The sequence below is a fragment of the Mandrillus leucophaeus genome, unplaced genomic scaffold (genome assembly GCF_000951045.1).
Source record: "Mandrillus leucophaeus isolate KB7577 unplaced genomic scaffold, Mleu.le_1.0 Scaffold688, whole genome shotgun sequence".
NCBI classification, from domain to species: Eukaryota; Metazoa; Chordata; class Mammalia; order Primates; family Cercopithecidae; genus Mandrillus; species Mandrillus leucophaeus.
Genome location: NW_012107452.1, coordinates 1,202,573 through 1,227,684, shown reverse-complemented (window position 1 = coordinate 1,227,684; position 25,112 = coordinate 1,202,573). Strand labels below are relative to the sequence as shown.

Below are 25,112 nucleotides of genomic sequence, written 5' to 3'. Positions count from 1 at the left end.
TTGCTAAAGTTGCTTCTACTTTATTAGTAGTAGGACTGGACAGCCTCTTAAATGGTTCGCTTCCTTGGATTGTTATCGCACCCTCTGTGTCCAAAAATTGATGTGTTTGTTTTCAAAAGTCAATTAAAGAAAGACTTTAAAAAAAAAATCTTTATTTTCTATATAATTTAAATACCTTTGAAAGTGCTTTTTCCTCTTATTTTCTCTTACCTAACCTTAGAACATTTAACTCTGATCTTTAGGAATGCAAACCAAATTATAAGGAGCCTATTTAGGGTAAATGCAAATTATTTATCAAATGAGATATCTCCTTTGCTTTATCTGTCAAATTCTCTCCCCAGGAAAGTACTTCTTGTTTCTATAGTACCTTTACTCGGACCTACCTCTACTTTTTAATATAAATTGAGTAAAATAAATAATTCTCCCTTCTGGGTTTGTACTATTCTTATTTTATTTTATTTTATTTATTATTATTATTTTTATTTTTATTTTTTGATATGGAGTCTTGCTCTGTCGCCCAGGCTGGAGTGGAATGGCGTGATCTCAGCTCTCTGCAACCTCCGCCTCCCGGGTTCAAGCGATTCTTCTGCCTCAGCCTCCCGAGTAGCTGGGATTACAGGCACGCGCCACCCCACTCCTGGCTAATTTTAGTATTTTTAGTAGAGATGGGGTTTCGCCATGTTGGCCAGGCTGGTCTTAAACTCCTGACTCAGGTGATTCACCCACTTCCGCCACCCAAAGTGCTGGGATTAAAGGTGTGAGCCAACGTGCCCAGCCCTGTTCTCATTTTAATTTTTGTAAAAGTAAGTCCATTCTTAATTAAAGTCCTGTTTTCCTTTGCACCAAAACATTTGCCTATATTACCTAATTTTTCAGTATTCCTGGAGGAGATAGTATTGCTCACATTTACAGATGAGAAAACCAAAGTTTAGAAAGAGAATGAAATTTGCCTGAAGTCAAGCAGCTAGTAGCTCAGGTCTGCCTGACATCAAAGCTTGCCCTTGAAACACTAATCTTTGCTTTCTTCCATGTCTCTTTGCTTTTCTCTGACTCTTCAGCTCTGTCATATCCTGGCCCTCTCTTTCATGTCTGACTATTAACAGTCCTTTAGCAGTTTAACAGTCTTAACTCTCCATCTTGCGTAGTTTTCTAATCTACCTAAAATCCTATATTTTACATCTAACATAATTTAAATGTATTCCATAGTATTCATTTATAATACTCTACCTTAATCTTTTTCATGATAATAGGTAAGTATTCTGTGATACTTCTGTTTGTATGCATAGCAAGTACTAGGCAGAATACTGCATTTGATAAAATATAGACAAGAATTAATAGTAACAGAGCATTGGTTTTAACATAAGTACAACCCTTAGAAGTAGTTTTTGGTTGCTGATGTTGATGGAAATTTTTTTCACTGCTATCTTACATTTTTGTAGGACTGCTTTGCTTAAAAGTAAGCTAAAATCTGGGGGTTTCTAAAACCTAAGTGACGGTGTTTGTTTCTTTGTTTTTATTTTTTCTCTTAGGTAGATTTAGAAGTTGTCTGTGTCACATTTCTAAAATATTTAAAAGGAAGAATATTTTGTTTGCTTAAATAATTAGACTTGAGAGATTAAATAAGAAATAATGTACCCTTAGAATGAACTTTAGAGACTGTAATTTTCATAATTCTATTTTTTTTCTGGTCCAGTGTTTAAAGACCACTCTTACTTTGTCACTTGACCTTGGCCCCATTATTATCTACTACCTGCCATATTTTTTGGTTCGAATGTAGACTCCCTCTTTTTCCTGGAGGATCACTGAGATTTTCTGGAGAAAGGGAAAGAGAAAGAGAACACCTTGCTATGGTGTGGCTGTGCATTTTTGGATACATATATTAGTGTCCACTAGAACTGGCAAATTTGAAGGGTTCCCTAAATACTCAGGTTCCATTTCTTCACCCAAACTGGGAGACACTAAATAAGACAATTTAATTAGGATGTAGTAAAATTACTTAGATGTATAAGTTAGATTTTATTTTAATGTAATTGTTAAAAATTTTAGTGCTGTTTTTATCATTACAGTTGTCTTTTAAAAATTGCTGTAGTATTTCAATTGTTTAAATCACCTCTTTGGTTTGGTTCTGTTATGCCTTAGTGCACAGGGAACAGAAATGTTTACTACTTAAGTACTCTCAAATACTTTAAAGTGATATGTGACATTCTTTTGAAGTGATGGAGGCCTAAGCCAATCACAAGATGACAGCATTGTGGGAACAAGGCACTGTAGGCATAGTCTGGCTATAATGCCCATCCCTGGAACACTCTCATCTAGCAGCCCTGATCTCCTGCAGCCTACCACCAGTATGTTGGATTTTTCCAATCCTTCAGGTAATTTTCATATGTGATTTTATATTGCCATATTGGTACCAAATGAACAACTGGATGGTTAAGCCTTGTGCAGCAAATACTAGAGTTACTTGCAGCCCTCTTAACTCTAGATTATGACTTGATGCAAAAAGCTAAAGGGAGATTGTCTTGTTCTGTTAATTTGAATGGTACATCCTCTAAAATGGAACAGAAATACATGAAAAAGAGACTACCTCTGGCCGGGCGCAGTGGCTTACGCCTGTAATCCCAGCACTTTAGGAGGCTGAGGCGGGCGGATCACGAGGTCAGTAGATTGAGACCATGCTGGCTAATACGGTGAAACACCATCTCTACTAAAAATTCAAAAAATTAGCCAGGCGTGATGGCAGGTGACTGTAGTCCCAGCTACTTGGGAGGCTGAGGCAGGAGAATGGTGTGAACCTGGGATGCAGAGCTTGCAGTGAGCCGAGATTGCGCCACTGCACTCCAGCCTGGGTGACAGAGTGAGACTCCGTCTCAAAAAAAAAAAAAAAAAAAAGAGACTACCTCTAACCACAGAATTAGGTATCTTTTAGTAATCCTAATCTAAGCAGTAGAGTGAAAACAGAGACCCTTCTCAGCCAAGATATGTCTTACTCAGGGTGTGGGAAAGAATAAGGCAGATTATTTTAATCTAAGTGGCCTCACTTACCTTTTTCTATCAGAAAAGTGTTCGTAATTTTCTAAAAGCAGATTTTTCCTCAAACACCTGAAGCTAAAGTTGTTGTATCTGTCATGTATTGTTATCAGAGCATTATAGCATAATTTTCATTGTTGTTTGGACGTTCAGTGTGGAATGTCAAGTTAATTTTTTTTTTTGCGTCTATTCATGTCTTGAGGCAAAAATTGTCACAATTATATAATCTAAAATTTTGTTACAAAGAAGAAAACCTTCAACTTTGAATAATTTTATATCCATCACTTAAAGGATTTGAGATGGTTTTCAATACAAAGCACATACAATTAAGCACTGAAACATATAATTGAGTCCAAGGAAAGGTGGGAGAAAAAATGCTTCTACCAAAAGAAGCATAGTTCTGATTCACCTTCAGTTCTGACTCTAAAGTTCCTAGCAACTAGTGTAAAAAGAGAGGAAACTCAGTTCCATCTTGGTATTAGATGGAAATATAAGTGCCGTAGTAAAATTCATGTTTTATTATAGCAACTTCAGTAAAAACCTCAGGACATAACATAGTAACAGTTTAATGAAGGTCATTCTGCACATGGTTTCTTCCTTTATATTTCAGTTGCCACTTAACCACTAGAGAGATTATTAAACCCAATAACATATTCTGACACATCACACTCTCTACATAGCTACCAGTGTTCTTTTTAGAACAAAGATTTAATGAGTCATTACTTTCCTAAGACATTTGTAGTGATTTTTATATTAGTGAAGTGTCATTCATGAGACAGAAAATACTCCAGTTATTTGATCTGAAGTTAATGTGAAGATTGTTACCAAGGTATAAAGTTAATTAAACTATTTACCGGAAAGGGTAAAGCAAGCACTAAGATATCACAGAGGTAAGAAAACTGCAAACTGGATTCAGTTCTTGGTACATAAAAGAAATGTCACCACCAGGGTGAAGAAGAAGTGTTGCTGACCTCGACCCCCTTTCTAGCCTCCTGTTCTGTCATTCTCTCTCCATTATTACTTCATCCCTCCTTCCTGAGTATGGCATGAACTTTCAGAATGCCCTTTCTTTGCCCGTGTTTGCCACCCATGGCCCTCTCCTTGCATGTCCAGTGAACCTTTTTATTTGTCAGTGCTAAACTCAAGTGTTACCTCATCTGGGAAACCGACCTCCTTCTGCCACAGAGTCAGTCTCCTATTGTTTGCTATGTGGCAGGATGGGAATTTATTTCTATGTCTCTGTGTGTGTGTTCTACAGCGGTGCTTTTCACACTACATAGAATATCCAAAAATAAAGTGTTTTCACACTTCCAAAGCACAAATTAAATATATGCTTTCATAAGACAAGTATTAGGGATCTTATGATTTGTAGTTTTAATAGTTTATATGGCTGTATGTTTGCCATAGGTATATGTAGGATGTGGGGCTGAGGGAATAAGGGATAGGGTTGTAGGAAGAGGCGAGAGAGAAGTTGGAGATTTAGCTGGGGAAACAAAGAGAAGAGGTTGAAATTACTATGTTTTAGAAACTAAGTCCCCATGGAGCTGAAATTCAGACCTCTAAAGAGAAGGTGTGTTACTCAACTTGATTTCAGGTTGATTACATAATTCTCTCCTTGAGAACATGTTAAAAAGACTAAAGATGAAGATGCCTTTTTAAAACCTGTTCAGAGAACATCTGATATGTCTCAGTCTGCAGCATGTGCTTGTACCAGTAATGTGAACACATATATGATAGGTATTTAACTTATATTTTTAAACCCCCAAATATGTAATTTTGTGAAAGGTTTTTTATCTAGTGATGGATATTATTTATATTTAGATTGAAAAAAACATCAATTCCCAGTTAATTCCAAATTCAGCTTCTTATGTAATTTATACAACACAAAAATTTAAGTGAGCCATGTACATCATATATGTATATTATAGGACATATGTAACAGCCAAGTTTGATTAATGTTTATCGGTCTTGAGCTTACCTATATTTATCCTGCATTTTCAAAGTTATTACTAGATCAGAATGAAAGTGGGGGCAAAGCTACAGAACTGTAAGTTTGTTTCTGATTGCTTACTTTGATTTTGCTTTATTTTTGCTGCATACAGCTGTTGGTTTTTATTGTAAGTATCTTAAAGACTATGGTATTCTGTTGCCCTTGTTTGTATGTATTATTTTGTTATTTTTTAAAAGTCCAATGATACAGAATTGAATGAAGTAGTAAGCAGAACTTTTCTTTCCACTTAGAAGGTAGCCAGTATTAACTGGCATGTATCCTTTTAGTCATTTTTTTAAATATATGTATGTTTTTATGTTTGGATAGAATCAGTATACATGCTATTCTGTAACTTCTGAAATGTTCTTTGGGATTTCTGACTCAATACAAGATGAGTCTTAAAAAAAATTAGGAGTGTGGCTAAAAGGAATTCAAAAAGGAATTTTTTTTTCTAGATCTGCATGTAGAACTTATAGCTTACTTCTTTTCACTTAATAGCACGAACCCTTATTTGATTTATTTCATATAGTAAACTTTTCTTCATTGGAAATTTCTTATTTTTATTAGTTTTTAATTATAAAGGAACACAATCATAGCTTTTAAAAAATTAAACTGCCAGGATAAGATAGAATATAAAAGTCACCACTCCCCTAGAATTTAGTTCTTAATTTACTTATAGATCCTTCCAGAAATTTCATTGCACATAAAATGTGTGTGCCATTGCTTGCACCCCATATGAGATGTTTTACTTTTCTTCCACTTAACTGTTTCACTTTAGCAATATACCTTTGAATACTTTTCTGTTTCAAGATGTGTTGTTCTACCACAAATTTTTAAACAGCTAACAATTTTTTTGACCAGTCCCTGTTAGTAGACACTTATAGTATTGCCTAATCTTTGTGTTCACGTATCTTTACCTGTTTTATGTATGCATTATTATATTTTGAGTTTTGAAAAACTATTTTGTGGGAATTTGTTGTCTTTCTCATTATATAAGTGCCTAAAAAATACGTGTTTTGCCCCTTGACCTGCAAAACTTAAAATGTTTACTATCTGGCTCTTTACAGAACAATTTTTTCAATCCTTAGTATACCACTACCCTTTGTTTTTTTGTGTGGTGCTTTTCACTGTATGAATTTTCTTCCTTACTTGATGTCTTGTCTGTCCTTGAGCTCATGTTTACTCACTTGAATGTAAGTAAATTCCCTGAGAGTAGAGGCTTTATGTATCTCACTTACCACTGTATCTTCATCACCTGGAACCCTGTTGACACATAACAGGCACTTCATAAATATTTATTCAGCAATTAACAATTTAAAGCAGAATGAAAGTCAGTCTTTTTTTTTTAAAGATCATCTTAAATACCTAAAAGTTCTCCCATTTTTAGTGTAATCTCAGAGTCAGTACATACATCCTGGAAGTATTCGTTTTTTAATTTTACTGCTATAAGATTTATAAGTTAGCTCTCTAGAAATTTCATCTATGGCTGAAAGTCTAGATATCTGAGGTTTCTATTAAATTTATTTACCTATTACATAAGATTTCTAAATATGAAATATGAATCTTGATCCTCCAAGATTTTTTTTTTTTTGACAGAGTCTCTCTCTGTCACCCAGGCTGGACTGCAATAGTGTGATCTCGGCTCACTGCAACCTCTACCTCCTGGGCTCAAGTGATCCTCCCACCTCAGACTCCCGAGTAGCTGGGCCTATAGGCACACACCACCACGCCCAGATAACATTTGTAATTTTTGTGGAGGCGGGGCTTCCCCATGTTCCCCAGGCTGATTTTGATCTCCTGGGCTCAAGTGGTCTGCTCACCTCAGCCCCCCGAAGTGCTAGCATTATAAGCATGAACCACCGCCCCTGGCTTCCAAGACTCTTTTTAAATGTCTGTTTTGCTTTTTAAATTGTACTGTATTTTTGTGTGCATTTTAGCTTTGTGCCTAAAATTTGAAATGATTGGATCATTTTTTTCCCTTTTGATTCAACTTTATTGGAACATATTGACCATTCATCTAAGCGATTAACATTTGAGTGCTGCATGCCAAATATTGTACTTGGCATGTATGTTGTTTTCCTACTAACAAGAAACATGTTTGTAAAGAGTATTATATAATATATATGTAACAATTCTAAAATAGAGGTTTACACTGTCATTAATATTAACGCAGAGAAAGTTTTTCCTCTGATGGCTCTCCATCACTTTTCCAAGTTGACATTTGTTACCTTGGCAGTTTCATCAGAGTTTGGATTAAGGGATACCCTTTAGATAATCCCATTTATGAATCTGTTCTAAAGGTATCCATTTGTGATACCTGAATCACTCTTATATGATCATGTAACAATTTGTCCTTCACATGGACAAATCACTTTAACAAAGTATGACTTTTTAACACTATGCAGCAAGATACACAATTGTGTGCTCCTTCCCAGAAGATGTTACAATATATTGGCAGCAAGGGAAGAGAACATGAAATGTGTACAAATTCCCACCCTGTCTTTGTGAATAAATTTCTCTGAAGAAAGTAATAAAAGGTATCAGAACATCTCCCCATTCCCTCAAGGTCAGTCAGTACCACTGGCTAAGGCTCAGCCCCCAAAGATCTAGTAAAATGATTCAATTCTGAAGCCCAGGATGGCTGGGACCTACTTTTATGAAGAGAGTAGCAACAGTACAGGTAATAACAGTATATTGTTTGTTCCTTTTTCATGGACTTAAAAAGATAGTGGAAACCCATTTGTTTAGTATATTTCTCATGGCAAATTGAAATGTCCATTTGTTTGCAGTAATCTTCTAGCACAGGGTAGAGAAGTTATTAGTCCGTTTTCACGCTGCTGATAAAGGTATACCCACGACTGGGCAATTTACAAAGGAAAGAGGTTTAATGCACTTAACGGTTCCACGTGGCTGGGGAAGCCTCACAATCATGGCAGAAAGCAAGGAGGAGCAAGTCACATCTTGGATGACAACAGGCAAAGAGAGTTTGTGCAGGGGAACTCCTCTTTTTAAAACCATCAGATCTCGTGAGACTTATTCACTATTGTGAGAACAGCATGAGAAAGACTCGCCCCCATGATTCAGTTACCTCCCACTGGCTCCCTCCCATGACATGTGGGAATTGTGGGAGTTAACAATTCAAGATGAGATTTGGTTGGAGACACAGCCAAACCCTTTCAAGAAGTATCTCTGATTTTGGTGAATCTTGAAACAGTCCCACCTTGTAGGTTTAAAAACCTGATGATGTCAGCAGCCTACTAAGGATTGGCTCATCAGAATGAAATCTGAACAAGGTGCATGTGATAACGCAGATTTCTTAATACATTGAGGAAAGAGAGTTTGATGCATCCTTGTTACAGAAGGAACCTGAGTGGATGAAATATTCTACTTTCAACTTGACAGGACCCAGAACATTCAACATATGTTGGCTAAGACCCCTTGTCCCTGGAATTATATTCATGTATATTCAGTTGAATCTTTCAGTCCTCAGAGCAAGTCTTTTTTTTTGGTCCTCAGTCTCAAGAGGACCAAAAAAATTATTTTATGAAAACATTTCCTGCCATATCTGTATCTGTTCCATTTCTCCCTTTTATACCAGGGATTATACCTCAGGACATTCTGAGATAAATTTGTAATTTTTTTTTTCCTCTAAAGGTTAACAATGTCCATGATGCTAAGAAGGTGATGCTGGACAAACTGTATAATTACTTGAGCCCCCAAAATCTTCCACCCTGCCCCCACTGCAGTCATCACACACATACAAAAAAGCCACAGTAATATATATTCCCTAATTTTTTTTCTCTTTTGAGACTGGGTCTTGCTCTGTTACTCAGAGTGGAGTGCAGTGGCATGATCTCAGTTCACTACAGCTTCAACCTCCCAGGCTCAAGTGATTCTCCCACTTCTGCCTCCCGAGTAGCTGGACTACAAGAATGTGCCACCACAGCCAGCTAATTTTTAAAAAGTTTTTGTAGAGACAAAGTCTTGCTATATATCCAGGCTGGTCTCAAACTCCTGGGTTCAACTGATCCTCCAGTCTCGGCTTCCCAAAGTCCTGGGATTATAGGTGTGAGTCATGTCCAGCCTGTATTCCTAATTTTTAAAAAAGGAAACTTTTGCAACAGTAATTTATTGTCATAGGGAAAATTTTTAGCATTTGTTCATGCTATAAAGTCACTTTTCACTTACATTTAATTATATTAAATATTAGCTTATCATGTTGAACATTGGTCCAGAGTTCTATAATGACAAAAAGAAATAAGAACAAGGGGGGGTGGAATATTATTATTTACATGTGCTTATCATATAAACATTGTCTCAAATTTTTCTACTAAGAGCAGAAATTATAAGGGCAAAGACTAAGATTTCACCAGGTGAACATTTAAAATTTTCCTGTGTTAAAAATAAATAGAATATAGAAACTAAGCATTTTCCACTTCATAGTTGACTAAGTGTTGTTATCTACTACAGTACATTAGGAAAAAAACATAAAGGATGCCAAAAAGTATTTTTAAAAATAAATAATGGTTCATTAGACCATTATCAGTTACTCAGTCTTACCAGTAACCAAAGAAATGAAAAAAATAATGGTATTATTTTTAGAGGGAGGAAAAGAATAGGGTTTATGAAATGAGAAAGCAAAACAAAACATTAATACACAGTTTTTTTAAGGATGTGACCAAATTTGTTCCCTTACACTCTAGGATTATAAAATATTATAACCTCTGTGGAGAACAGTTTGGCAGTATATTTCAGAAACCTTAAAAATATGTATACCTTCTAACTCAGGAGTTCTGTTTTTGAGAATTTTCACTGAGGAAGTAATTAGATTGCCTGCAGAGGCTTACTTACTTTTGACAGGGGATAACAGGGCATATCATGTCATTTATAATAATAGAAAGTGGTAAGCAATCTAAATGTCATTAAGGGTTTGGATAATTGAAATATATAAAATATATATTATAGAGTACTATGTCTTCATTAAAAAGAGTTTTGTAGAAGCATATAATGACATTAAAATGTTTATAAGCTATTAAATGAAAAAAATTCTGGCTTCCAAATCATATATATAGTATGAGCACAAGGTTTGTCTTTGGGTTTTTCTATCAATGATTTGTTAACTGAAAAAAAAAATAGATTTATTTATCAATAAATGCAACAGTGACTTCTGTTAATATTGTGAAATAGAAATGTATATTTTAGTGTTCAGAGGGATCATTGTGTTTCACATTGCTTTTTGAAGAGTTTAAAAGTAATTTTTAAATAAAATAACAAGGCATATCTTTCTATTTATGTAGATATTCCTGATCAAGTTATAAGAGTTTTCAAAGTGGATCAGCAAAGTTGCTACATTATCATCAGTAAAGACACTACAGCTAAAGAAGTAGTTTGTCATGCCGTTCATGAATTTGGTTTGACCGGTGCATCCGACACATACTCTCTCTGTGAAGTTTCTGTTACTCCTGAGGGTGTCATAAAACAGAGAAGACTTCCAGATCAGTTCTCCAAATTAGCTGATAGAATTCAACTCAATGGAAGGTGAATAAGCTTATTAGTGGATGTGCTTATTTGTAGATGTGCTTTTAACGATTTCCTGTTAAAACAGATGTTGTAAGTAGAAACATCATCATGTTTTAGTGCTGCTAAATTCACTCTAGAAGACAGCTTGATAAAATATCTTATCACTCCTGCTAAAATAAACTCTTTGAACCACTGATATAATCTAGTTCCTGTTTTTTATAGAGGAAACTGAATGATACAGATCTTCATATATATCTGAATGACTGTATTTTTAATGTGGCCGGTATGTACTTTGGCAAAAGAAGCCATGGTTTTCACAGTTCTTTTTCTAAGTAGTTTTCCTTTTATGAATATGCAGGAAAATTTAAAAATTTTTAAAATGTGTTCTGAAAATTATTTAATACACTAGATTATTTCTGTAGTACATTTGCTCCTTACTCTGGTAATTTTCTCTGAGAATAATCTTTTTTTTTTTTTTGAGATGGAGTCTCCCTCTGTCGCCCAGGCTGGAGTGCAGTGGCGTGATCTCAGCTCACTGCAACCTCCACCTCCCAGGTTCAAGCGGTTCTCCTGCCTCAGCCTTCTGAGTACCTGGGACTACAGGCACATGCCACCATGCCTGGCTAATTTTTGTGTTTTTAGTAGAGACGAGGTTTCACCATGTTGGCCAGGCTGGTCTCAAACTCCTTACCTCAAGTGATCTGCCTGCCTCACCTCCCAAAGTGCTGACATTACAAGCGTGATCCACTGCGCCCAACCGCTCTGAGAATAATCTTTTTGGTAACCCAGTTTCATATGTAGAACAAGATCCTTAGAAAGCTCACAGTGACTGCATGCCATGGTTGCTGTGAAATGAGAATGAGTTAACTCTGTTTTGCTGGCTATACGTAGTGGTTAAGAACATAGACCCTGGATTCATACTGCCCACATTCAAATCCCAGCTCTGGCTATGTGACCTTGAACAAGTTATGTAGCTTCTCTGCCTGAATTTCCTCATCCATAAAATGAGGATAATAATAATAGAATATACCTCATGGGAATGTTGTAAGGATTAAGTGAGTTACTAAGTCTACCATACCTTATCAACATTATCACATATAGCGTAATGAGTTTCAACAGTATTTTTATGGCATTGTCTTAGGCGTATGAACAGTCTAAAAACAGAAAAAAGAGTTTCTTGACAGTAAGAAATAGATGGATAGATGGATACAAACTTAGGCTTAAATCAAGTTGGATTATTAGAAAAGAATGAAGTAAAAGCATGTGATACATTACCTGTTTTCCTTAGTAACATCCCTGCACAAGATGTTTCCTGTCTCTTAGCTTTTAAGTGCTGTAGAATTGTTGATCTAAAGAGAAGAAAGCAAAATATAGTTCTTAATGTATGGTTACTGATCAGTGCTACTTGCTGGAATGAGGTTTTGTGTTTAACAAGGGAGAAACCATTAGTGGAAGTGTTTCCCCTCCTTTGTAGATTTCATTCTTCTTGCTTCACTTGGAAATTTATTTAAAAAGGAAATGAATGCAGTAACTTCTGAATAGAGATTTTTAACCATCTTGATTCAGGAATTTATTTTGCCTTAATTAGAATTCATGCTGTTCATAAACAAATACTTACATAGTACCAACCATCTGTCAGATAAAACAGTAAAATAAAAGCTTTACGAGGGCGAGGCCAGTACCTAAAATAGTATCTGACAGATAGTTTCTAAAATGATTAAGTTCATGACATAACATTATATTTACTCTTTAATAGATGCCGGTTGGTGGAATAAGAGACCGACTTCTCAAAAATTCTTCTCATTTAAAATGTTAATTTTTCATTTTACCTGTAAATGAGTATTTTTGGCTAAAAGTTATTAACAATAAAATGATATTTTACAACAACAAAAAAGAGGAAAAGTGCTCTTAATCATATTTATGAATACATTTATTTTAAAAAATTTTTCCATTTAGGTATTATTTAAAAAATAACATGGAAACAGAAACCTTATGTTCAGATGAAGATGCTCAAGAACTGGTTAAGGAAAGCCAGCTATCCATGCTGCAGCTCAGTACCATTGAGGTGGCCACCCAGCTGTCAATGAGGGACTTTGATTTGTTTCGTAATATTGAGCCGACTGAGTACATCGATGACCTTTTTAAGTTAAATTCCAAAGCAGGAAATACTCACTTGAAGAGGTTTGAGGACATTGTAAACCAAGAGACATTCTGGGTTGCCTCAGAAATTTTAACTGAAGCAAATCAGCTCAAACGAATGAAGATTATTAAGCATTTTATTAAAATTGCACTTCATTGTCGAGAATGTAAGAACTTCAATTCCATGTTTGCAATAATAAGGTAAGTTGGTACAAATAGGTACAAATGTCTATATGGTTTTGTCACTACATGAAGCTGATTTTCTGCTTAGGTATTAAATGCCTATGAAAAGAAATGTTCAGTTAATATGCCTTTATTGAAGTGTTGTTAGATTTAATGTATTTTCCATTCTGGTGGTATTGGCTTTTTCTATTTTTACTTTTTATTTATTTATTTATTTATTTTTTTTTTGAGACAGAGTCTGGCTCTTTCGCCCAGGCTGGAGTGCAGTGGCTCGATCTTGGCTCACGGCAAGCTCCGCCTGCCGGGTTCATGACTTTCTCCTGCCTCAGCCTGCAGGGTAGCTGGGACTACAGGCACCCGCCACCACGCTCGGCTAATTTTTTGTATTTTTAGTAGAGACAGTTTTTCACCGTGTTAGCCAGGATGGTCTCAATCTCCTGACCTCGTGATCCGCCCGCGTGGGCCTCCCAAAGTGCTGGGATTACAGGTGTGAGCCACCGCGCCCGGCCTCTATTTTTATTTCTTCCATCTTTCTCTTCTTTTTTGTAAATGAAAGTGGGTGATTGCCTTCTAATTTTTCTCTCTCCCCTCACCCCCCATCCCCCGCCTTGAGTGATTATATCGTCTTCGGATATGTGCCCAGTGGCTGGCCGGTCTTTATCGTTAGACTTCTGTACTGTGGTTTTTTAAGTACCTGCCTCACTATGATTTGACACTGAAAAATCACCGTATGGTATCAGTACTTTGACCTAAAGTTGCTATTTTGAAACAACAACATCGATAATAATAATAGCAACCATTTGGTAAGCTCTTCCTGTTTTCCAGGCACTACTTGAGGAATCACTGGATGTGGTAGTCCTCAAGCAAGTTAGGCCATTAGAATAATAAACATGTTTTGACATTCATAAGCCCAGGAAGTGTAGATAATTACGTGAGCTGTCCCACTCCCTTCTCCCCACTTATTATGAGAAGTTAATTGTAGGTAATTTATTTTCTGACCTTTATTTAGCACACTGTAGATCGACAAAGGGATTCTTCTTACAACAAGTTTAATTTTAAAAGGGAGAGGAGTTGTAGTTAGGTCTATGATGTACTTATAAATAGCAGCATAATTCCACTTGCTCTAATCTTACCTATACACATCCCCCACAGAATTTATGATTATTTGTTTCTACTCCTCATGTAAGATTAAAAAGTAGAATCTTTATAGGGACTCTTTAATCATGACTCTGTCATGGGAATAGGATGTGCCTTTATTAAATTAACCAGTGGCTACAATTGAACTGAACACTCTAGGAGTATTGAATAGAGATTAACAGAGTGATCTTTAGAATCAGCTGCACCTGTATTTGAATCCTGCCTCTCCCATATAGTAGCGGTGTGTCAGTGGAAAACTGAAGATAGGTTTTCTTATCTGTAAAATGTAGGGATTATACCACCTATATCACAGTTTTTAAACAGCTAGGTCTAAAACAGGGGAATAAAGATACCACTGATAAACACTTGGAAGGCTAGAAATTGAACCTGTTTGTAAAGGAAGCATCAAGTAAAGAATTTGAAAATTACGGACTCAGTTTTAGAGTCCACTATGAAGAAAAGTGATTGACACTGAGAGAACAGATCTCTGTATAGAAAAGAGGATAGAAAGGAAGTGTTAAAGGTCTAAAAACCATACCTTAGTATGATGACTCAGTGTGAGGGTAAAGAAAAAGAGTCTAGCCAAAGAGATGGATGATCAATACAAGAAATAGGGTAGCACAGTTATGATAGTGTCATCAAAGCCAACAAAAGAGAGTGATTTGAGAGATGTGATGAACAGTAACCCAAAGAAGGCGGTGGATAGGAAAGGGCTGAGATTTGGTTAAGAGGCTTTGTTTGGTTAAGAGATTTGTTTTGTTACAAAGAATATTTGTTCTGCACATTTTCATAGCTCATGTAAAGATCATTGCTTTGTTTCTTTTGTATTCTTTTTAAGATAATTGCTTTGTATTCTTGTACTTCATATTCAGGCAGATCAAAGAATATACTCTTTTCAGCAGAGATGGCAAAGGTGAATCATTCTGCTCTGGCTATAATAACTTTTTATAATTATAAAATAATTTTTACTTTTTGAATAGACATGACATGTACATGGAAAAAACTTTAAAGATACTAAAAGAGTACACGGTGAAAGTAACTCTCTCACTCAGTCCCTAATGCAGCAAAATTCCTCTCCCCAGAGATACTGCTACCTTTTTTCATTCAAGAAATACTCTGTGCATATAGCAAGCATATAAATGTATATTTAGAACTACGTTGGCTTATTTTAATTTATCTTGGAGATTATTTTAAATCAGTACTTATACAGTTGTCGGATTTTTTTTTTTAAACAACTACAAAGTACTCCTTTGTATTGTGGAATACACATTATGGATATTTCTAAATTTCCAGCCTCTGGCTATTTAAAACAGTGTGTGGTGTTTACTTTTGCCATGTAGAAATTTTTTATTTTTATGTAGATGTATTACTTTTTTTTCCTCCTGGAGTCTCTACTTTTTGTCGTTAGTGAAGAACACAGAATTGCCTAGATCTGAATCCAGTGTTGGCACTTGCTGACTGTGTGAACTGAGTTTCCTCGTTTGTCAAATGGGAAATCCTGATAGTTCCTACCTCATAGGGTTAAGAATATTCAATGAGCTAATACATTGAGAGCTCTTAGAACACCCTAGATGACATTTTTTATTAATCGTGAATTAATTTTTCTGTAAACAGTGAGATAAGGAAATATATCTTTCTTTGTTCCAAATGACTTCTTCACCCAACATCATTAATCTTTTTTTCTAAAATATGCAATGCCATCTATTACGTATTGAAATCTAATACATATTTGGGTTTATGTCTCCACTCTTTGCTTCATTGATTTGTCTATTTATTTACTGTTTTGATTGCCGAAGTGGTAAAGTAGGTTTTAAGGTCTGGTAGGGCTAGTCAAACCCCTCATGCCTCTCTTCATACTTTTCTTTGGCTATTTCTGGCATGTTTATTTGTTTCATATCAACTTTAGAATCAATTTATGTAGTTCTTTTAAAAAGTTTTGTTGATGTCTGGGCGCACTGGCTCACACCTATAATCCCACTTTGGGCAGCCAACGCAGGCAGATCACAAGTTCAGGAGTTCTAGACCAGCCTGACCAATATGGTGAAACCCCGTCTCTACTAAAAATACAAAAAAATTAGCCGGGTGTGGTGGCATATGCCTGTAATCCCAGCTACTCAGGAGGCTGAGGCAGGAGAATCGCTTGAACCCAGGACGTGGAGGTTGCAGTGAGCCGAGATCATGCCACTGCACTCCAGCGTGGGTGACAGAGCAAGACTCTGTCTCAAAAAAAAAAATAAAAATAAAAATAAAAAATAAAAGTTTTATTGATGTTTTCATTGAGGTTACATTAAATACCTAGATTAATTTAGTGGACATTTGATAGCTTTGTACAGTGGCTCTTGCCATCCAAGAACACTTATTCCACTTGTTTCAGTTTTCTTTTATTTCCTCTGTGGAGTTGTTTTATTAGTCTGTTTTCACACGGCTATATAGAAATACCTGAGACTGGTAATTTATAAAGAAAAGAGGTTTAATTGACTCACAGTTCCCCATGTCTGGGGAGACCTCAGGAAACTTACTACCATAGTGGAAGGCGAACGGCAAACATGGCATGTCTTACACGGCAGCAGAGAGAGAGAGCGAGGGGGAAAGTGCCACACTTTTAGACTCAGATCTCTTGAGAACTCACTGATTATCATGAGAACAGTATAGGGGAAATCTGCCCCCATGACCCAGTCACCTCCCACCGTGTCCTTCCCCTGACATGTGGGGATTAAAATTCCACATGAAATTTGGGTGGGGACACAGAACCAAACCATATCAATTTTTATAATGGTGTTCATGTAAATCTTGAACATTTGTTTGAATGTTTAATATCTTTTATCGCTGTTGTGAATGGGATCCTCATATTATGAATGGGATCCTTAAGTTTTCTAACTGTTTCTGCCTGAGTATTCTAATGCTTATGAATATCAATGTTGTACCTAGTACCTTACTCCATTCTTCGTGCTTCTAATACTTTTCAGTTAATGTTTTGGGAGTTTTGAGTTAAACAATCTAATTTTCTTCGACTAATGATAACTTTACGTCTTTCATTCCATTTATTAATAGCTATTTCTCTATTTTGTCTATTTTCATCTGCTGGTGCTTCATATTAAATGATACCATTGTCCCTCAGTGTCTGTGGGGCATTCGTTCCATGGTTTCTCACAGATAGCCAAATCCTCACTTACTCAAGTCCTGCAGTTGACCCTGAGGAACTTGAGGATACAAAAAGTCAGCCCTCTGTATTATCAGGTTTCACATCCAAGGAAACTGTATGTTTGATCCACATTTGGTTGTGAATGTGGAACACTCAGATATGGAGGGGTGACTGAATTTACTGAAAAATACCTGCATGTAAGTGAATCTGTGCAGCAGTATTCCGCGGTAGCAGGAGTTAGCCTTGTATGTTAATTGTTTTATCCTTTACTTTTTCTTAGTAAATGGAGATTGTGGTAGCATTAGGGCTGCTTGCAACTCAGAGTTTCTGCCTTCTCTCCTGTCTCAAACAGATTTGTACCAAAGTGTATCACTGTGTGCTATGCCAAATAAAGGATTGTTGGCTGGGCATGGTGGCTCATGCCTGTAATCTCAGCACTTTGGGAGGCCAAGCAGGCAGATTACTTGAGCTCAGGAGTTCAAGACCAGCCTGGCCAACATGGTAAAACCCTGTCTCTACTAAAAATATAAAAAATTAGCCAGGCATTGTGGTGCACACCTGTAATTCCTGTAATTCCAGCTACTCAGGAGGCTGATGCACAAGAATCACTTGACCCTGGGAGGCAGAGGTAGCAGTGAGCAGTGAGCAGTGAGCACCACCGCACTCCAGCCTGGGCAACAGAGCAAGACTCTGTCTCAAATAAATAAATAAAATAAAGGATTGTTGTTTTTACCCTCAGAGCAGAAAGAGTTCTGCTCTGGAGAACTGTTCGTCAATTTTCATTGATATCTTCAGCTGCAGACATTATTTTTCATCAGCTTTGCTTACTCGTGTTTGACCTCGACTATTTTTTGGCAACCTTTCTAGTGTGTTTAGGAGTTTCGTATCTCTTAGTTTTGGTGGATATGAAATTTGTCTTGGTTGCTCAACCTTCTTATAGTGGTTTGGGGTGATTTCTGAGAAGCAAAAGGAAACAAAGATACCTAACTCCATGCCGGAAAGTCGGAAATCGGGAGAACATTTTATACACAGTGGTATGGGTAAAAGTGAGATGGGGAGAAACAGGATTTGCTGATAAGAAAATTGAGACATTGTATATACACTATTCATTTGGCAACCTACCTATGTGATGGTACTGTAGAGGTAAAGAATTCACAAAGACTTGCAGCCTAATTGGCATGAATTATGTTTTCAAGTTAGGGAATATCTGAGCCTATTTAAAATCCTGTGGAAGGGAGACATTGAATATCTGGAGGCTTAGTGAACAGAATTAGAACCTAGGAATATGGATGTATTGGAATCAGGGACGTGAGTGAACAAAATCACAGAGGAAAAAAGGCTTCCTAAGGTGCAGATTAGCCCCCATTATTATTTAACGGTTGCTCTCAGCATTACTTAAACTGCTTTAAAATAGTTAATGTCTCCATAAACTTATTTCTAAGTAAAAGAAGCAACATTGTGATGCTTGAAGTTTTTTTTTAAGTTAAATGTCTATTTTGTGGTATTATTCTGTCATTTAAACTGTAAAATAAATGCTATGTAGATGTACAACTATAGGCAAACATTATAGTTCCTCCAAAAGAAGTTCTTGTTGTAAGATCAAGGAGTCTCTTATTTATTTTTTTTCATAGTTTTTCTCTGTTTATTTTAATATATTAAAATATATCCCTCCTTATTTTTAGTTTTATTAGAGAAAATGGTGTGTATACTGACCTGAGTCCACCCCTCCCCCCAAGTTTCTTTTTAATGTTTCTTTTCTCATCTTTGGCAGTGGCTTGAACCTGGCATCTGTAGCACGACTCAGAGGTACTTGGGAAAAGTTACCAAGCAAATATGAGAAACATCTTCAAGATCTACAAGACATTTTTGATCCATCTAGAAACATGGCCAAGTATAGAAATATTCTTAGTAGTCAAAGTATGCAGCCTCCAATTATTCCACTCTTCCCTGTTGTCAAGAAAGATATGACATTTCTACATGAAGGTATGAAAACATTATTTATTGATGTTTTATGGTTTATCTAAAGTCTACCTGAATTGATTTTTGTGTATGATATTTTTCCTATTCTATTAACTTGGTAACTATACACTATTTTACCATTTTTCTAGTGTTGAATTAGATGTCATACCATACATATTTGTTAATTAGTTTAATATTTATTAGTACTTTTTTCTGTATCAGATAATGCAAGGAACTTAGACCACTTAAATTCCATTTGCTCGGCTGGACACAGTGGCTCATGCTTGTAATCCCAGCACTTTGGGAGACCGGAGCAGGTGGATCACGAGGTCAGGAGATCAAGACCATCCTGGCTAACACAGTGAAACCCTGTCTATACTAAAAATACAAAAAATTAGCCGGGCCTGGTGGCAGGCGTCTGTAGTCCCAGCTACGTGGGAGGCTGAGGTGGGAGAATGGCAGGAGCCCAGAAGGCAGAACTTGCAGTGAACTGAGATGGCGCCACTACCCTCCAGCCTGGGCAACAGAGCGAGACTCCGTCTCAAAAAAAAAAAAAAAGGACAATTCCATTTGCTCATCTCCTGATTTTCTTGCAGTTGTTGCTGTGCTTTTAACTCCCAGAAGATATTGTTGCTTAATAAAGTATTTAACCTTGCCTGTATATTTACTTTTGTTGTTGTTACTACTATTTTTTATTCATTCTTGCATTTCAGAGCTTCCATATTGCTGGGCATAGTTTTTTGGCCTTGTAGAACACTGTTTAGTATTCTTAAGTGCTGGTTTGCTGGTGATGAATATCTCTTAATGTTTGTTTATCTGAAAATGCCTTTACTTCATTTTTAGAGAATTTTTGGTTGTCAGCTATCTTCTTTGAAGGCTTTGAAATGACATTCAGTTGTTCTGTGCCTTCCACTATTAATGTTGAGAAGTTAGCTTACAGTTTTATTTGCTGTTGGTTTAACTGTAATCTGCCTTTGTTTGATATTGGCTGTTATGATTTTGTTTTTTCTTAAGTTTTTCCTAGTTTTGCCTAATATGACTTAAGTGTGGGGTTTTGTTTTTGTTTCTTATTCTGATTGGTGTTTATAGGACAACTTGAAACCTATGGTTTTACATTTTTCATCAGTTTTAGAAAATTCTCAGTAATTGCGTATTTTATTCTCTCTTGAACTATGTCTCATCTTCTGGTAAATTCATTACTGATGTCCTAATTCCAGTTATTATGTATTTTTTTGTTTTATTTTACAGCTTCCTTTTTCTTTTTTTAGTTTCATGTTCTTTTCCAAAGTTCTTCTTGTTTTTTCATATCTTTGAACATATTCAGCATAGTTATTTTTAAGTCTGCCTCTAATAATTCCATAATCTGGATCTGCTTTGGGTCTTATTCTGTTTTCTCTTTTTTCTCTTTCATTTCTGTCATGTTATGTTTTCTCCTAATGTATCTGGTTATTATTGAAAAGTGAGATTACAGAAATAATTTCGCTTTTTGAATGATGTTCCATATCTCCAGAGAGGATTAAAGCTTGCTTCTGGCAGGCAGTTAGGGGTGCTAGAATTCCAAAATCACTTTAATCCGTTTTGATGTAATTCAACAACAGACTTTTATCCCAGTCTACATTCAGTTTATCCTTGGTCTCAGTATATGGCTCCTCAGAGTTTCAACCAAGCATTGGAGTTTTACATGGACTTAAGTTGCTTTTCCTTTTACCTCAAAAGGCAGGGTGTCTGTACTCGGTTTTTCAGCTCATTATCCCTTTCTGAAATCAGATGTACCTAGGGGTAAGCACGGGGAAATGCAAAACTTGCTTCTCTGCATTTTTTTGTACTTTTGTCCAGTTTTTCTGATCTCACCAGAAGTGTTGTTCTAATTATGTAGTCTTACTGCTTCTTCTTTCATTACCACTCATTTTTCATAAGGAAATGTTATGGACTTCAAATATGTTTTTCTGACATGTTCCTTGAAATATGTTTGTATAACTTGAGAGTATTCGTCATGATTCCTTTGTTTCCAGCTTGTGTTGAGACTCTGAACAATTCATGTGTCCAGTGTATATGTGCTATTTACAATGTATATATGCTATTCAATTTTTACCATATATTTCTCAGTCTTGCCTTCAGGGCCTTGGACTCTGACAGACCTCAGGGTCTACCTCAGGAGATAAATGGGGTCATGCTGTGTTATAGACAAGTGTGAAAAAACAGTGCTATAGACGTCAGGTTGCCCTTTGTTTGGGATTTTTGTTTTGTTTCGTTTTTTGTGGATTTTTTTGAGTTGAGATCTCACTCTGTTGCCCAGGCTGAAGTGTAGTCACACAGTCATGGTTCGCTGCAGCCTCAAACTCCTGAGCTCAGGCAGTCTTCCTGCCTCGGCCTTCCAAAGTGCTGGGATTACAGGTGGGAGCCATTGTGCCCCCAGCCCATGAAACTGGTTTTAGAAGCCGTGCACAGTTTATCACTTGACTTTTTTCATAACCATCACTCCTATGTGGAACACAGTATCTCCTAGTGGCTCATTCCCTAAGAGCAGGGTTGAACCATGTATGGGTATATCAGTTCTTAAAAGCAAAATTGGCACTGTGATAAAGAAGGTCCTTCTGTGTGCCCCTCAAGATTACCAGCTTGACTTTTGCTACTTTTATGTAGATAATTTAATTGTGAACTTAAACATTTATTTTCGTTCTATAGGAAATGACTCCAAAGTAGATGGTTTAGTAAACTTTGAGAAGTTAAGAATGATTTCCAAGGAAATCCGCCAAGTTGTTCGAATGACTTCTGCTAATATGGACCCAGCTATGATGTTTCGACAGAGGTAGGACATTGAAATATGTAGAAGTGTTAGAGTGGTGTCAAGGGCGATGTAATAATAATTAACATATTTATCATTTATTGATCATATTTATTCTACCTTGTGTTATGTGCTGTACAAAGTGCTTTGTATATGTCAGTTTCATGTAATCATTTATCATAATAACCGTAACAGGTAGGTGGTATTAGCCTTCCTTTTATATATGAAGAAACTGAATGAGGCTCAGAGTAGTTTTTATATAATTTGCAAATATTTGTATGTGGATAGTTCTGTATTACTGTTCTTTAAAACATCAGCAAGCTGGGTGCAGTGGCTCACGCCTGTAATCCCAGCACTTTGGGAGGCTGAGGTGGGCAGATCACGAGGTCAGGAGATCGAGACCATCCTGGCTAACAAGGCGAAACCCATCTCTACTAAAAATACAAAAAAAAAAAAAGAAAAGATTAGCAAACAAATACAAGAAAATTGCTGGTATTCGTCTTGTTTTCATCTCGTTTCTAACCTAGTTTGTAAAGTATTAGTCTGACTGTGTCTTTTATTTTTACTGAATATTTTAAATATTCTGTTTCTGTTTAATTCATACTTCATTCCTGTAAAACATTTTTCTTTTTTTCTTTTCCTCAAATTACACTGTGTTTCATTTGTATATAAGTTTTTATTACATACAAATGAACAGAATGTAGAAAGTGGAAATTTAATCATACTTTACTAAAAATGAAAAATTTTATTGTGTTCTGTATTGACCTGATATTTTAAGAATACTTTTTAAGGTTCATTTTTAATGTAATAACAAAAGGCTTCCTCGGCTTACATAAAATTGAAACGAAGTATGTTGTTAAGCTCTTCCTAGTAATTTTTATAATTTTCAGGGTGTAAATAAGACATTGTGGTTTTAATTTTTGATCTGATTTCCTTTGGGGCCTATAGCTTCAGTTCACAGGGACATTAAAAATGAAATAATGTACGGGGGCCAACACAATTTCTGTGGCTTAAAAAATATACTGTGCTAAGGAAACAAAAATACTTGGTATTAGGTTGGTGCAAAAGTATTTGTGGTTTTTGCCATTACTTTTAATGTAAAAGTAATGGCAAAAATTGCAGTTACTTTTACCCCAACACAATACTTTATAAACCAGAGTTGAAATTTTCATAACCCAATAGAACCAGTGATATACTGGGGTTTTTTTGTTGTTTGTTTTGTTTAAATTGTTGCTTAGGGGTCTTTGTTTGTTTTTGAGATAGGATCTCTCACTCTGGTTGCCCAGGCTGAAGTACAGTAGTGCTGTCTCGGCTCAGTGCAGCCTCAACCTCCCGGGTTCAGGTGATCCTCCCACCTCAGCCTCCCAAGTAGCTGGGGCTACAGGTGCATGCCACCATGTCCAGCTAATTTTTTTTTTTTTTTTTTTTTTGGTAAAGACAGAGTTTCACCATGTTGCAAGTAGTTTATCTGATGGTTTCTCTGATTTAGAGATCCACAAAGTATGGAAGGAAGGAGGGGGTGTGCCAGATCTCCTCTTTCCTACACATCCCACTTCTGCACCTTGAGAATCACTACATGTATTGAAAGATGTCATTGCTTAACAGTGTGGGGAAGCAGAAAAGAGTAAGAACTAGGTACCAAAGCAAAGAAGGGTTTGTTTGTTTTTTTTGTTGCATGTCCTTGTACAGTGACCCTAACACTCCCTGTTGTCTTATATGGACCTCTTTTTACTCATACATGTTAACATCCTGGTTCCTGAAGAACATGATGAATTTGTGACTCTGCCAGACCAGTTTATAATGTACTAAGTACTAGCCATACCTCAGTAATGAGCCAAGGAGAAAAACTGATGAGGAAATTAATAAACATGGCTGTTTTCTTGGGAATGGCCTGGATTGAATAGAATAAGGTGTTTGGGGAATATAAAAAACATCTGTATTAAAGATTGGACTGAATTTTTCCTGAATCAGTTTTGTCAGCCAGTGCTAAAATGTAATACCTTTCTTTAAGCAAACAGTGTCCATTTTGGTGGTATATGAGTATCTAGTTTGGATGAAGTAACCCCTTTTAACAGTAATCAATTTGCAGACTTAAAGAATAGAATCTTTAGTCAATCAAACAGGAATGTGAAGACATATAGTATTATGAAGATTTTAATGATGTATTTTTACCTACATTGTAAGTTGGATTTGCTGGTCAACATTTCTTACAAGACATCTTGTCAGAGAAATTTCTGCACTTAAAAATGAAATGTTGTGTTTTTATGTCCCTTGTAATTTCATTCTGTCATTTAAATGAGTGGCCCAAAAATCTTGCCAGAAATATGTTCAAAAATTCTATCCCTTTAAGGTCTTTTCCCTTAAAACTTTGAATTCAAAATTTATATTATAGTAAGTAAATGTTTTTCCTTAAGCTTATTTATATAAGCTTCCTGATAAATTAGGTAAATTAAAGCTTCCTGATAATTGATCTAAAGCATATTTTTATAAACTATTTTGGAGGTTTTTTGACCTTCTGTATATATTCATATTACCCTCCTGCCTTCCGTTAAAGTCATATTACTGTTAAGCTATAATTTTTTCCTGATAAAATTTTTCTGTTCTTTTCTGTCTGCATAGTTCCTCTGACTCTCAACTGTTGTCTTTTTTCTGTGCTTTCCTATTCAAACACATGCTTCAATGTTTGTGGCTCTTGCTTACAGGAAGAAGAGGTGGCGGAGTCTGGGGTAAGTGTAGAGATGAACGCAACTGGAATGAAGGTTGTGCGACTCTTAACATATACTGCATCCTTTTCATTAATGCACGCACATAAAGTAGCATGAATTCTATTAACCCTGTCAGCCTACATTCCTGACAAATGCCTTCTGCTAACAAGGTGAAAGTAGTGATAGAACTAGCTATTTTTCGTTTATTTTTCCACTGTTGATGTCCTATAAGTCCTTTTTAGATTTTAATTTAGCTAGGTCATTTAGATGATGATAATGATAATGAATTTGTTGTGTGCTTGCTATGTGCCATACATTGTTCTAAGCACTCTAAACAAATTATCTTACTTAATTCTACTACTACCCTATAAGGAAATACTGTTCTTTCCATGGTATGGATGGGAAAGGTTGAGTTGCCCAAAGTTTTAGAGTTCATTAATGGTGGATCCAAACCTAGGTAGTCTAATTCTAGAGTTCACACCACTTTCTTTTATTCAAATGCCACATTTTATTAAAGTAAATATG

General features: G+C 36.1%; 1 protein-coding gene across 5 annotated transcripts in view; it reads left to right on the top strand.

The window, feature by feature from the left end:
* RAPGEF6 (Rap guanine nucleotide exchange factor (GEF) 6) overlaps positions 1 to 25,112 on the top strand; it is a 219,391-nt gene that overhangs the window by 167,744 nt on the left and 26,535 nt on the right. For 2 of the 5 annotated variants that reach the window (XM_012002445.1, XM_012002442.1), the window contains exons 17-22: positions 2,215 to 2,372; positions 10,315 to 10,555; positions 12,494 to 12,877; positions 18,910 to 19,121; positions 21,783 to 21,906; positions 24,585 to 24,608. In XM_012002445.1, the coding sequence (XP_011857835.1) occupies positions 2,215 to 2,372; positions 10,315 to 10,555; positions 12,494 to 12,877; positions 18,910 to 19,121; positions 21,783 to 21,906; positions 24,585 to 24,608 (1,143 nt within the window). Of the gene's footprint in view, positions 1 to 2,214; positions 2,373 to 5,129; positions 5,145 to 10,314; positions 10,556 to 12,493; positions 12,878 to 18,909; positions 19,122 to 21,782; positions 21,907 to 24,584; positions 24,609 to 25,112 lie in introns of all 5 variants that reach the window. The other 3 variants (XM_012002443.1, XM_012002446.1, XM_012002444.1) reach the window with 2 other exon arrangements.